Raw genomic sequence first — 14,329 nt, 5'->3', positions numbered from 1 at the left:
GCTGACTATGCAGTATGGGTTCAGTGATATTGTCTGCCTCAAATTACCTCCGAAACTCGTCTTTTATCCCTAGAGAAAATTCCTAATTACTGAAAAAAAATGGCATTAAATTCCTCCCAATAAGTTGTACATTTTTCACAAACGGTGATGGCATCGGTAGTAATGTATGTAAATTTCCTATTCATGCTATAATTTTGATATTATGAAAGCGCTTTTGAGATCCGGGTTTCTGATTAGAATCATCGCAGTGTTTGTAACACATGTGGTTTTGAATGTATTAAGTACCGTCATTTTTTTCGTTTCTTTCCCCTCCCCAAAAAGTTGCTTTCCGGTTGAAAATGTCTCACAATTCAAAATATTACGTGAAAAAACTGTGTAAAAAAGACAGCAAAGGTCAGCAAAAAATCGGAGATGTGTTCAAAAAAATGAACAAACTTATTATAGTAAATGATCAGTCATCTGAAAATGAATGAGATGTCAAACAAGCTTTAGATAATATATATATACAACAACTTGAATGAGCTTGTAAATGTTCAAGGAATTAAAGGACAGAAAAATGGACCTTTGAAAATTAAAATAATGAAGTTATGACTTGTCTTATCAATTATATTAAGTTCAGTCTTGTCTTCGAATTCAAGTTTTAGTACAATTAACAATGATTGATTCTTATTCAAAATTTCCAAAAAAACGACGCATTTTTCCCCCAAAAAAAGGGTAAAGGTAGTTTTGAAAAAAGACAACAATATCACTGGGGTTTTGCTCATTGTTGAAGGCCGTACAGTGACCTATAGTTGTCAATTTCTGTGTCATTTGGTCTCTTGTGGAGAGTTGGCTCATTGTTGAAGGCCATACAGTGACCTATAGTTGTAAATTTCTGTGTCAATTGGTCTCTTGTGCAGAGTTGTCTCATTGGCAATCAAATCACATCTTATTTTTTATTCTTAATCCAAGCCACAAGAGGACGGTTAATAAATAAATCTCATTTAAGTTGGTAATTTCCCAGGTCACACCTGCAAGAATCCGGGTCCGTTCGCACCCTACATGTTGGTACCATTTTTACTGGTTTTGTGTTAAATAATTTTTCAATTGTTTTTTGGTTAGTATATTGCTATAAATATTTTTTTTGTTCATTGTTTCAAAATGAAGTGACGTTTTTGTGTTGAATATTTTTTTAATCGTGTTTTGATTATAAGTGTACTGCTATAAATAATTTTTTTTCTTCATTGTTTTAAAAATAAAGTGACGTTTTTTTGTGCTGAATATTTTTTTAATCGTGTTTTGGTTAGTGTATTGCTATAAATTTTTTTTGTGTTGAATATTATTTTAATGTTAAGATACCAAACCGCTATTAGTACTAAACTCAACAACAATCAGACATGGGGTCAATCACTTTTGAAAGTAATTAATTACATTCAATTACAATTACAAAATCTTCAATTAAATTACACATTACATTTGACTTTTTTTGACAATGTAATTAATTACTTTCCAATTACTTGGCAAATGTAATTAATTACTTCAATAACTTTTGAAAGGAAAATTTAGAACATGCATTTATTCTATCATATGTACATAATTATCATACATTGCTTTATAGTAATAACAAATGAAATCTACAGTGACTATTTTTAAATTCAGCCAGTATCAAAGAAGAGTAAAAGTTAAATGTCTGGTGTGTTACGGGAATAAAGAAAAAACAAACATAAATCTGAAGTGCACATAATACTTTGTCTATCAGGAATCGTTAGGACTAGATGTCTGGTTTAATTTAATGCTCAAAATGATAAAAAGCCTTATTCAATATTTGGAAAATATTAAATTCTGTTTAATTACCTATTGAAATTTTATGTTTTAATGTATTTCATTGAAAATGATAAAAGAAGAGAGCCCTTTATTTTGATCACAACTTATTAAAATTTTCCTAAAGAAATGATTAAGAAAGTCTGACTTTTGAAAATATAATGTAGTTTTAATCACAATTAATTAATTAAAAAAAAATCATGTACCTAGGGGTATATTTATCTCTCTCTAATTGGCTTAACACCTGTTTAACATGCAAACATAACTGTTGTAAAAACAGTCATTATATAGTTTATGATAAAACAAATAGCCAGAGGTTATATTTATTGATTGACTTATGACCTTTCAAATTGATTATGTTAAATCAATGTCTAACAATATCCATCTGAATATACATGTAGGTAGCAAGCTAATTAAGGTAAAAGACAGTGACTTACTAATGGTTTCTTTTAAACACAAATTATGGCATGTTTCTACAATATTTTTTGTTCATGCATTACAAAATAAAGAATCTTCCATGGTTGTGTAATTACAGAAGGTATACTGTGTAGGCTTTGATTTGTCAGTTAACTACATTTGCTAAGGTCATGGCTTTTCATAATAATTTGAGAAACACAAGATTAAATCTTTCTGATCCCAAATTTCAAATGTAATTGAAAAGTAATTGTCAATTACAGACAATTTTGGCTTTGTAATTCATTACTTTCAATTACTTGTAATTGAAAAAATGCTCAATTACACATTACATTCAATTACTTGAGAAATTGTAATTAATTACAGCCAATTACAATTACATATTTCAATTACCCCATGTCTGACAACAATATCATATTGAATCTTCATTGTTTTTACTCATTCCAAGCTAAATACATGCAGAATGCACATCAAAGCTAGTTAAATCAACAATTACGTCTACTGCTGAAAAAATATATTATAGTTGACGGTGACCTAATCAGAAGGCCTGCTACAAATAATTTTGACTACAGAAATAGGCTAGTATTGTGGTCGCCAAGTTAAAGTGAAATCGAAATATTACTGAAGTTCTCCACCAAGTGTCACTTTTCAAAAATGCAATTTTTAGAGACAAGTGCTGGTATCATATTGTTCTATTTGTGTACTTCATATGACATTTTCTTGAACATGATGCTTTTGTAACACTAACACTAACAGACCTGGCATGCCTGGGCTCATATTTTTGCACGTTTGGCCAGAAAAAATCACATTCTTTCCAGTGAGTTGTCACAGAAAATAACAAGACAACAAGACATAAAAAATTCATATAGAGCTCCATTTAGGAAGAGTAACATAGCATAAATATTCCACAAACAATCGTACACACATGATGCTGATATCATTCATGGGTAATGTCAGTTTCCAGAGATTTTTGCATAAAATTTAATTTTAACGTCAGAAATGCAAAGATGATTAAATTTCTTGTAACAGATATTTCATAAGGGCTTCAGAAATTTGAGTTTTTAGACCTTTCATACACAACGTCACTGAAAGAAGAAGAAACATTAAAAATGTAATCTTTACCTGCTAGCGGTTTATTGACAATTTAAAATTCACTGCGCATGTGGTGACGGAAGTGATTTTAACTTCCTGTAAACAAAGAGGTTTCCAAAGGGTAAATAGTTGAAAAAGTTATTTATGCGGGAAATTCATAATGATATGTTTGAGTCTTTCTCATAATATCACCTAATTAGAGACAAATTAATTTCCTTGGTACATCTAGAGATCAAAGATATATTAGCATGTCCAAACAAATTCAAAAACAAATATAATGAAATTCGGATAATTAGTATGAGGGTTTGGATAATCTGAGCGGCCTACTATAACACATTTTTAATGTTATTGCATCAACCTATAGCCTAAATGTATAAAAATAATAGAATTTGAAGTGAGATCATGATCAAATATTTTTTTCTTTTATACGTTTTCAAGACAGAAGTCAACTCGAACACGCCTGAACATAAAAAGGTGAACTGAACTTTCTCTTTTCGATGAAATTATTGCCAGTTTTGGTTTTTTTTCCCAAAAAACTGTCGCCGGTGGCAGAGATGTAAATAAATGCTTTTAAAAAGATTAATATATGATCTCTCTTTGGATTTTTTTCGGTGGAATTTATGCTTAAGCACAAAAATGATCCGCATGTACTTGCACCTACCACAATCGACTGTTTTGTGAAAATTAGTCTATAATTTAAGTTTACATATATCTCGAAACTCCTTACCATAATTTAAGTAAAAACACATATATAAGACGCATAAAATTCTAAATAATGCACATTCATTAAACTTGTAAAGCCCATAGAAACAGGTGGGACAGACTCGTCGGTTGCGTCTATTTTTTTAGAATTTCAGATATTAGTGTAGTCCTAGATATGGGTTATGTTGGACCTGTTGGAGTATTTGTCAGTATAATAACATAAACGGTACACATTTTAATGCATCAGATTCGCATTTCGACAATTAAAATCTTTTCAGTGATGCTTGAGGCCAAAATATTTGAATATCCAAAATCTAATATAATTGTTGAAGAGCGGAACAAACCAAAAAGGATCTTTAAAATATAGCCAAATACGGACAAGGAATTAAAGCTTTGCATGAGGAAGATATGTTCCTTAATTTAGAATAATCTCCAAAATTTTATAACAACATATTTTAATCAAACAATATGACGGTATTTTCATGCCAGTACCATAGCACTGACTACTTGGCAGGTGATACCATCGGGGACTAACAGTCAACCAGCAGAGGTATCGACCCAGTGGTATTAATAACATTACCGATACAAATTTTAATGCACCAGATGTTTATTTTATTAGCTGTACAATTACTGGCTCTTTTCTTAATACTTAGTATTAACAATAGAACACAAAACACAACATAGAAAACTAAAGACTGAGCAACACTCGTTTATACAGGATTCTATGTGGTATGCCATCTTGACCTGACGCTGTTTAATTGTTTTAATTATTTTTTCATTACCTTACGCTCTTATTATCCGGGATGGTATTGTAATTGTAGTCTCAATCTGGGATCTAATGCTAGTATGTTATAAATATTAGGTCCCAGTCTAAGGTTCTTGGTTTGATTAACAGATTCTTAAATGATTTTCTTTCTTAACACAATCCGTCAACTTGAGTACTTTTCGGCGCACACCTGCGTGATGTTTCATAAAATGTCACATTTCTATATTTCTTCTCCTTCTTCCATATAAACAAGCAGGGTTCCTCGGGAACTGGCTTTCACACGGCCATTTTAAAAATCGGGTTCGTAGGAGACGGGTTTTAAACTAAATAAAAACTCGTTTGTGCTATTTTGAAACAAGGCCTGAACAATTAAATGTGCTTACCTGAAAATTGGGAAAAGCGATAGACGCCGCAGCCTTTTTAAAATCTTTATTTTTAGATCCCACAGCTATATATTTATGTAATTGATAAAGTATGAATACATGCATTCCCTGGGTAGATAAAAAATATATATAGTACTAGAAAATGTGGCGGGATTTGCTTGCATTTATTATTCGTGCAGAACAGTGTAGTGTAAAGTGTTTTTTTTTTTAATGCAAAGGTTCAAAGGCGTAAACTGTAGAACCTTCAAAACTAAACATAAGTCCCAAGAAGGAACCAAACGCCTTTGACGAGGTCTATTAAGGCAAAGGTTTTTGATCAACAAGGACAAAAACTCCTTATCACCAAAATCTGAGCCTCCTGAATGACATATAGTTCTGACTATGGCAGATCTATATCCCTTTTCAGTAGACGGAGTGTAGCCTTTTTCTTCAAAAAGATGAAGGAAAAAAATCCGCTTTCTGCTGCACAGTTACTGAGAGAGGATCAATCTGTTTCGACTGACACCAAGAACAGAAAATTGACCATTTGGTGTCATAACTTGACGGCTCCTGTAGATTGCCTGCGTGACACTGCGATACGCTTGGTTACTCCTTCGGAAAAGCCTCCCTTTCTGATGGAATTCCTGACAGTAACCAAGCAATCTAAATAATATCGAAAGAAAACTAAAGATATTAAACACAAAAACATATGATTTTTAATCAGTTGATATTTAGAAATTATACGAAAGCCCTGGACTAGACAATGCTAGTAATACAATGTTAAAACTTTCCCAGAGTTACTTAACTTGTGTCTACTGAAGCTTTTTACTGCAATAAAGAGGTATATCATCAGAAATGGCGCCTACAAACATATGTAGTCCCACCATATTTGTATGTGCCTATTCCAATTCAGATGCCCGTACTTCAGTGGTTGTCGCTTGTTGCTGTTTATCATATTTGTTTTTCGTTTGTTGTTTTGTACATAAATCAGGCCATTAATTTGTTCGTCCTTTTATAGCTTGCTATGAATTATGACAAGTTATGGGTTTTATTCGTTGCTGACGGCCGTACAGTGAACTATAGTCGCTAACATCTATGTCATTTGGTTCTGGCAGATAGTTATCTCATTGGCAGTCATACCACAGCTCCATTTTTTTTAAATACAAATATTGAACTATAGTTGAACATTAATCTCTAGAACACATTTATAAAATTTTCATAATAGCTCATCTTCAATGTAATATATCCAGCATAAAGTAAGATAAACCGTATCGATCAAAGATTTCTAACGTATAGAGCTTAATATTTTTTTAACTTTATTATTATAAACAATTTTCTGTATCCCTGTAAGGAATTCCAGTCACGGCTTAAGTGAATCACAAAAGTTGTGATTGTTTTTTTGATTCCCTTCGCTTACTCATGTTGATCCGAAGAGAACAACAGAACCCACTGAAGCCCGCCTCCGGATGCGGGATTTTCTCGCTGTGTTGAAGACCCATTGGTGGACTTGGGCTGTTTTCTGCTCTTTGGTCGGGTTGTTGTCTCTTTGACATATTCCCCATTTCCATTCTCAATTTTACATAAATGTGCAAAAGTAAAAGTGAAAAAAAATAGGATTATGAAGGACGATTGAACTTTTACTGGACTTATTTGGGTAACTGATAAGATAAGAAAATACGGTAATAAACTAGAGCGACAAAGATGGCTGTGTATGCAATTTTCGCATTTTGTTTAATGACATTGGTGTACGCTGAAGACGAAAATCGAATTCAAACACTAGAACATGATGTTGACACCTTGCGTGTTATGGTACAAGAACTGACTACCGAAAATAAGTTGTACAAAACCGAAATGGAATTGATGACAGAGAAAATGAGACAGATGGAAACCAAAATCGATAGAGAACTTTCTGGACAAAAAAAAGAAGGTGAATTAAATACTATCGTGAGTTAATGAAGTTGTTTATTTATGCAACCCTTACCAAAACAAATTATAGTCGTAAAAGTTGACAACTAAATGTTGTCCACAAATTACAACAACGTCAATGATTTAATTATCCGGCCAACCGTTAAAGATAGACAATATGTGACCTGGGCAGAAATGTCCATAGCGTAAAGATCTGCATACTACCTATTTTTACTAAAACTATTGGACAAATTACTATCCTTGAATAACAATTTTTACCATTTTAGGGAATGTTGGCTATATATCATCTTGAAAACTGTATAAGGTAAAGAAAAAAGGTAAATAAAGATAGTGATCAACAGGACAAAGTCTCCAAAAAAGGTCAAGATAGACGAAATTGTCGTTAGATTCCTTATAAGAGTTAAAACTTTGAATTATAATTTTTATTTATCTTTGATATTTGTGCGGAATCAATAGCAGATATGGAGAAACTGTTAATAGCGAAGCTGACTAACTGGATAAAATCTACAAAATGGCAACATGGCCGAAATCGTCATTTGATGAAGGTAAATCCAGAAAAGCGCTTCGGACGCATGCAATTAATAACTTGTTGTTTTCATTTTGACCATTTATAGGAGTTAATTCACTTGAATGACGATTTAACCCATTTTTGTGGGGTTTTTTTTTGTTGTTGCTGTTGCAAAAACTTTAGTAGATAGGAAGATCCTTCGAATTTTAAAAAAGAATAACAGGAAAAAATCTACAAATAAGTCAAGGTGATCAAATCATTTATCGACTCCTTTATTGTGCTTGATTGACGATTTTACCCATATTTGTGTTTTTAGCAGAAACTATGATAGAAGATAAAGAGAAGTGGTGCAAGGCAAACATGCATGATCAATATCGTCAGTCGATTCCTTAAATCAATTATTGCCCACGAATGACAATGTTACCAATTTATGTGTTTTTTGCAGAAACTATAAAGTAGATAGAGTGAAACCTGTATAAACAGTAAAAATCATCAGCAGGTAAACCTAAAAAAGTTAACATGCCCAAAATCGCCAGTCGACCCCTTTTATGAGTTATTGCCCTTGAATAACAAGTTGAAAGCTTTTTTTGGCAGAAACTATAGTAGCTTGAGAGGATAAGACAACAAAAGTGTTCATATCTGATAAATTGATTCAGAAGAAAACTCAAGATAACAACCAAAACTAAGAGAATCGCATGTGTCTCCCGTTTCGCGAAAATGTCACAATCTGAGTATGACAGAATCTGTAAAATGATAGGCGACTATTCTGTTATCTAGATGTCTTAGAATGCGATGACTCTAGTGAGTTAAGACACAGTCATATCGTATCGGTCAAAAAAATTTTGAAAGTGACCTTCAAACTTATATAGGTCCTTCCTTATAACTCGAGCATACCCCTGCTAACAATGTCCTTAACGTGTGGACATGCACGATCGTAACGTATCGATTGAGGATTTGTTACTGCTAAGGAATGGAAAATTGCCAATTCGAAAGTTGAAATTATCAAGTTTGTCATAGATTCTAGTTTGATGTCGCGTCTATCTATGTCAATGTCTAGGAAAATATCAAGATATGAAGCAGATCTTTTAGTTTCGATAGTATCCATTATCTCAAGTTCACTGAGATATATGAGATGTAAGCACCCACTGAAATGTTGGTTATTGAGTAACAGGACATCATCAATAAATCTGAAAGTGAAATTGAAGAAATTTGCAAATTTTTTTTTCTGTTTGTCATATTTGTTTGTCCTTTTTGTTGTAGCAAACACCAGTCATTGTTTCACATTTTGTCATGTCGTGGTCTTTTATAGATAGTTGTCTAAAATACCACATCTCCCAATTCTTATATTTTTTTTGTGTGTTATAGAACAAAAAAATACTTTGGTTATATTTATAATCAATTATTTAATAACATGCCTGGAGTAAAAAGTTGCATAGTTTTGTACCAGACATTTAATGTTTTAATTTATAGATAAAAGACTACTGATGACAGATCAGCCACCTGTTTCCACATCCAATCATGTTGCATTTTACACCCAGTTGACAAAAACTTTACATCTAGCGACTAACCAGATGGTTGTATTTGACCACATACAACTTAATCATGGTAATTCGTATAGTTCACTTGACGGAGAATTTGTTTGTACCCTACAAGGTACCTATGCCGTGTCTTGGACAATCACCTGTTCAGACAACACAGCGATTGAGACGGAGCTCGTTGTAAATGGAAACGTGAAAGGACACATTTTCACTGATGCTGGAAACCATGCAGACTATGAAACCAATTCGGGAACGGCTGTACTAGATCTAAAGGTTGGTGATCGGGTATGGATTAGAGTTGGACATGTATACAATGGACAGATAGTTGGAAATGGACTCGGGTCTTCCACGTTCTCTGGATTTCTTGTCAACCATCAGGCTGTATGAATAAACGTTGAACTGTGAGACAATTTTTCGATCGACAATGTAATTTATGTATGATGGCAGGGATTTCGTTACCACAAATTAATTAAAACCTATACCAAATTCTTTCATAGATACAAAGAGTTTGTTAGGACGTTTGGCTGTACCTGTAGAATTCTTTTAAAGAACGGGAATTCACATCCTAATTTTCGGTGATGTTGTTTATAAAGCTCGTACATTTAGATACGATCCATGTAGACTAATTGGTCCTTTGAATAAACTTATTCTTAAAGGTTATCAATCTAACACATTGGTAAATTCTTCAAATATTGTTTTATTGGTACTAACATTGAAAAAACAATTGAAAAATTAAAACATAACTAAATATATATTGCTATATAAGTACAGTCATGCGAACTCGTTATACTACATCATGTCGATACTGTTAACTTATTTTTTGACATTGCACAAGGTCATGCGTTTTTCATACTGTTTATGACGTCTAAATCCGCTGAATGTGTACTGATTGATAGTTTAGTCTGGGAGAACATGATTTATTTATTAGTTGTGACTAGCCGTCAGTAACTGCGAGTGCTCTTTTTTCGGTGCGTTGTTCCTATTGTTTATATGTAAGTTGTTTTTGTGCCTCGTACCTATCATTTGAGGTAAGCTAATCGCAACTGATATTTACAGTTTGTTTTTATGTTCTGCTGTTACACCACTGCCCCAGATTAAGGGAAAAGGGTTGGGTGGGGGGTTGGGTGACCGCTCACAAACAAGGTTCTCGTTGGTATATGTCTGTCATATTTGTTTTTCGTTAGAAACTAGACCGTTGGTTTTCTCGTTTGGATTGGTCTTACATTTTTCATGTCGGGGCCTTTTATAGCCGACTATACGGTATAGGTTTTTTTCTCATTGTTGAAGGCGGGATAGTTGTCTAATTGACAATCATACCACATACCACATCTCCTTATTTTTTATATTATTCATCTTTACACAAGAAAAGTGACACGGACAATTTTTTCTTAAGAAAAAAAGACAGAAAAATACGAGCCGTGTAACATTATGTTAGATTTCCTGATTAGTCATCTGTTAAAAAGCTTTATGATCGCCATTATCGATTGTGACTTAATCTAAGGTACAGAAAACACGCTTCATTATCTCATCATTATGTTCCAACTGTTACAGTCAAAATTCCGTTCTACCTGCCTCGACTACATCCAGTATAACTTTTTGGTCCATTTTGGTTTTATCAGCTCTTCAAAGTTTGTATTTTATTTTGAATTGTTACATATTTTGTCCTTGAGCATCACTGATCACATATTAATTGTCGAAATGCGCATCTACTGCATTATAATTGGTTCCTTTAATGTTATAACTAATACTGGGTCGATACCTCTACCTAGTTCCCTAGGTTATCATGAGTCCAGTAGCCAGTACGTCGGTACTGGCATAAAAAAACCGGATATTGTTTTTATTTTAATGTGCTGTAATGAAATATCGACATCATTTTAAATTAAGGAATGTATCTCCCTTATAGATAGCTCATGTTATTTGTCCGGGTTTGGCTTTACTTTTGTTCCTTTCTGGTTTTAGGTTTCATCAGATTTTATTTTTGAATATTTTGGTCTTGAGCATTACTGAAGAGACATTAACTGTCGGAGAGAGGTGAAATATACCTATGGGATAACCAAACTCACAAGTCGAAAACGAACTAACAATATCATAACAAAAAAACGATAAGAAAACAACAGTATACAAAACACAACATAGAAAACTAAAAACTGAGCAACACGAATCTCACCAAAAACCGGGGCTGATCTTAATTGCTCCGAAATTGTAAGCAGATCCTGTTTTACATGTGACACCCATCGTTTTGCTCATGTAAGTACAAACCCGATGCTAAGTCTACTTCGATATGTCTCTTTCTAGGAAAGCAGGATGGGATTGTGGTTACAACAATTGCAACATATCCGTTGTCATCTATGAAACAGAAATTCCATAACGGTCAACCAACTCGTTATGACGAGCGTAAAAATTTCGGAGGGATGATTTCAACTTCACCACTTGAAACTCTTGGTTTAAAAGCTTCCCTGTGAGCAGCAACCATTTATCAAGGTAATCATGGTAGGAAATGCAAGCTCTTGTGTAGCGTATCAACCGGGAAATATATACTCCATATGTAGGCTCTGCTGAAATAATTGCAACATAGAAATGGAAAGTTCACTATTAAGAAGCTGAAATCCTCTCTTTTGTCGTAAAGTTGTGTTCTCAACCGACCCTCATTGCCGATTTTTAGATGTAAGTCAAGATATGAGAGACAGATTTAACTGTTTCTGATATATACTTTATCTCAAGTTCGGTGGAATAATTGCGTTCAACATAGTCATCACACTTTGAATTATTCAGTGAGAGGACATCATTTATATAGCGGAAAGTGAAGTTGAAGGATAATGATAGCGTCTTGCCTTTTTTTGCGAAAAAGCTCCTGTCTGCCTTATATGAATAAACGAACAAGTCGGCACGAAGAGGAGCAACGTTGGTTTCTATGGGAATTCTGAATGTTTGTTGAAAAAACACATCCTCCAAACGTAACAAATGTGTTGTAAATTAAAGTACGATTTATCTCTCCCTAAGACAAGATACTGTATCTACGTTGGCTAATCATTTTTATGAAACAATATATATTAATCTGATTTCAAGCCTCCATGTTAGTTGAGTTTGATTTTTCTTTCTAGTGTTCTATATAAAGGTTTTCGTCTTTTTTTCTCCTTATAGTGTTAATTTTTATTGTTTTAAAATGTCCTAACTTCGTCTACATGTGTCTGGCAGCGTTGTGTTCTATTTTTGTTTCAAGACTTTGTTTGAATACTGGCCTAACGGAAATTATTTCAAAAGTAATGTCTGGAATACATCTTCATCATCTTACATTTCCATGGACATTTTCAGTCAAATATACATACTTGGTACTTTTTATTGACGAAACTATTTAGAAATGTGATCCTTTTTAAATATTAGTGCAATTTATCAAATCATATGATCTTAAAATACTTGTTACTATTATGAAATTACATAACAGTTTGATTGATTACAGTGTAACATCCGTTGACCATTCATGGCTCTTTCTTCAATTTCAATATTCCTTTAAAATTCTGAACTTTACACTGCAACCTGATATAAAGGTATTAAGTTTTCTATGTTGTGTTTTGTATAATGGGGTTTGTCTATTTCTCGTATTTTATTTTTGCCATGGCATTGTTAGTTCTTTTTCGACTTTTGAGTTTGAATCTCATTTGGTGTCTTTCGCCACTCTTTCAAATTGGAAGGATATGACTACAATCATTCAAAACTGGCTGCATACGTATATTGAATAATCCAACTTTTATTTTCATTTATGTTCAAACTTATGTTTTACTCAATACTAAAAAAAAGGGTGTAAATAGATATAAGAAGATGTGGTATGAGTGCCAATGACACAACTCTCCATACAAGTCACAATTTGTAAAAGTAAACCATTATAGGTCTTCAGCCTCGGCTTACCCGCTGCATTTGTTTGCACCTGTCTAGCTAAATCTGATGTTCAGTGGTTGTCGTTTGTTGATGTGGTTCACAAGTGTTTCTCGTTTCTCGTTTTTTATATAGATTAGACCGTTGGTTTTCCTGTTTGAATGGTTTTACACTAGTCATTTTTTGGGGCCCTTTATAGCTTGCTGTTCGGTGTGATCCAAGGCTCCGTGTTGCCATTAAATGGTATGTCGTCTTTGGACACACATAAATAGCTCGAACAGATATAAACAGATACGGACCTAAAACTGTGAATCGAATACTATGTTGAACGGATACATGTACTCAACTCAAGGTACAAAGGTAGATAAACGGAAAGATATCTTGTCCTTCCGATCAGCATAATCAATGAGACGAGCACTAACCAAGTTGAGGGAATTATGTATTCTCCAAATGATTGTTATAAAAACCCAAATACAAACTGTTGTATCGGATTTATTTTAAATTCGCCATCTGAAGATGACCGCGAATTGTTAAATTAAGTTTTTAGTGTTAAACTGGATAATTGAACTCGTTTGAAAAAGTTTTAACGACAAAAGAAACTTGACAACAATACTGCAAACAAAGTTTAGCTTATGGAAACATGCATACATGTACAATGTATGTGCATGTCTTAAGTCTGGAGCATGCAATTCAGTGATTGCCGTTTGTTGCTGTACGGTGACCAATACTTGTTAACTTCCATGTCATTTGGTCTCTGGTGGAGAGTTGTCTCATTGACAATTTTACCACATCTTCTTATTCTTATATATAAACACACTGAAATGTCTCGTTTCCTTTGATTGAAGGTTTACTACAGACATCCCATGAATATATCATTATCAATGAACTATGACAATGAGAAAATTATCAGATACACCGAAAGTATTTTGACAAAAAACCAACAGAATCTGAAAAAAACAGACATTACAAGAGAGAATGAAATAAATGTGGACAAATAAACCTTGAAAACTATGAAGCCAGTTTCAAATTAACCCTGTAATACGGACACACACACACACCCACACACACACATATATATATATATATATATATATATATATCTCACAATGATTCTATACACAGCACATAGTTAACTTATTACTTATATAATTAAAAAAAAAACGGACCTAATCAAGCATACTTTTAACGTTCGTCATTGATTTAAGTGATGAAGCCATAAACAGCGAAAATTTGCCAGACCGAAAGTGCAGCGGAACGTCTTTATGCGGTAGATTTAAACTATCAACTATTCTACCTTTAAAACTATGATGTTTTTATACAAAAAAATTAACCTCAACTGCCGGATAAGCAT

The 14,329-nt window shown here is 33.3% G+C and overlaps 2 protein-coding genes across 6 annotated transcripts in view; one reads left to right on the top strand and one right to left on the bottom strand.

Moving 5' to 3' along the window:
- The window catches only part of LOC127719469 (calmodulin-binding transcription activator 2-like), a 113,418-nt gene extending 110,025 nt beyond the window's left edge, over window positions 1–3,393 (bottom strand). For all 5 annotated transcript variants that reach the window (XM_052225612.1, XM_052225614.1, XM_052225609.1 and 2 more), the window contains exon 1: window positions 3,337–3,393. The gene's annotated coding sequence lies outside the window, so the exon portion shown is untranslated. The remainder of the gene's footprint in view (window positions 1–3,336) is intronic.
- A 3,444-nt stretch (window positions 3,394–6,837) lies between these two features.
- Window positions 6,838–9,725, top strand: LOC127720944 (C1q-related factor-like). The gene is made up of 2 exons (XM_052227675.1): window positions 6,838–7,063; window positions 9,041–9,725. The coding sequence occupies exons 1-2, from the start codon at window positions 6,838–6,840 to the stop codon at window positions 9,493–9,495; spliced, it is 681 nt and encodes a 226-aa protein (XP_052083635.1). The 3' UTR covers window positions 9,496–9,725.
- Window positions 9,726–14,329: the final 4,604 nt, after the last annotated feature.

Source organism: Mytilus californianus, unplaced genomic scaffold (genome assembly GCF_021869535.1).
Source record: "Mytilus californianus isolate M0D057914Y unplaced genomic scaffold, xbMytCali1.0.p SCAF_11, whole genome shotgun sequence".
NCBI classification, from domain to species: Eukaryota; Metazoa; Mollusca; class Bivalvia; order Mytilida; family Mytilidae; genus Mytilus; species Mytilus californianus.
Note: the sequence above shows the minus strand (reverse complement) of the source record. Positions and strands in the feature narration are given on the sequence as shown.

Coding starts and splice junctions, on each gene's coding strand:
- LOC127720944 (XM_052227675.1), top strand. CDS start 6,838: ATGGCTGTGTATGCAATTTTCGCATTTTGTTTAATGACATTGGTGTAC. Junction 7,064..9,040: donor TTCTGGACAAAAAAAAGAAG/GTGAATTAAATA, acceptor TTTAATTTATAG/ATAAAAGACTACTGATGACA.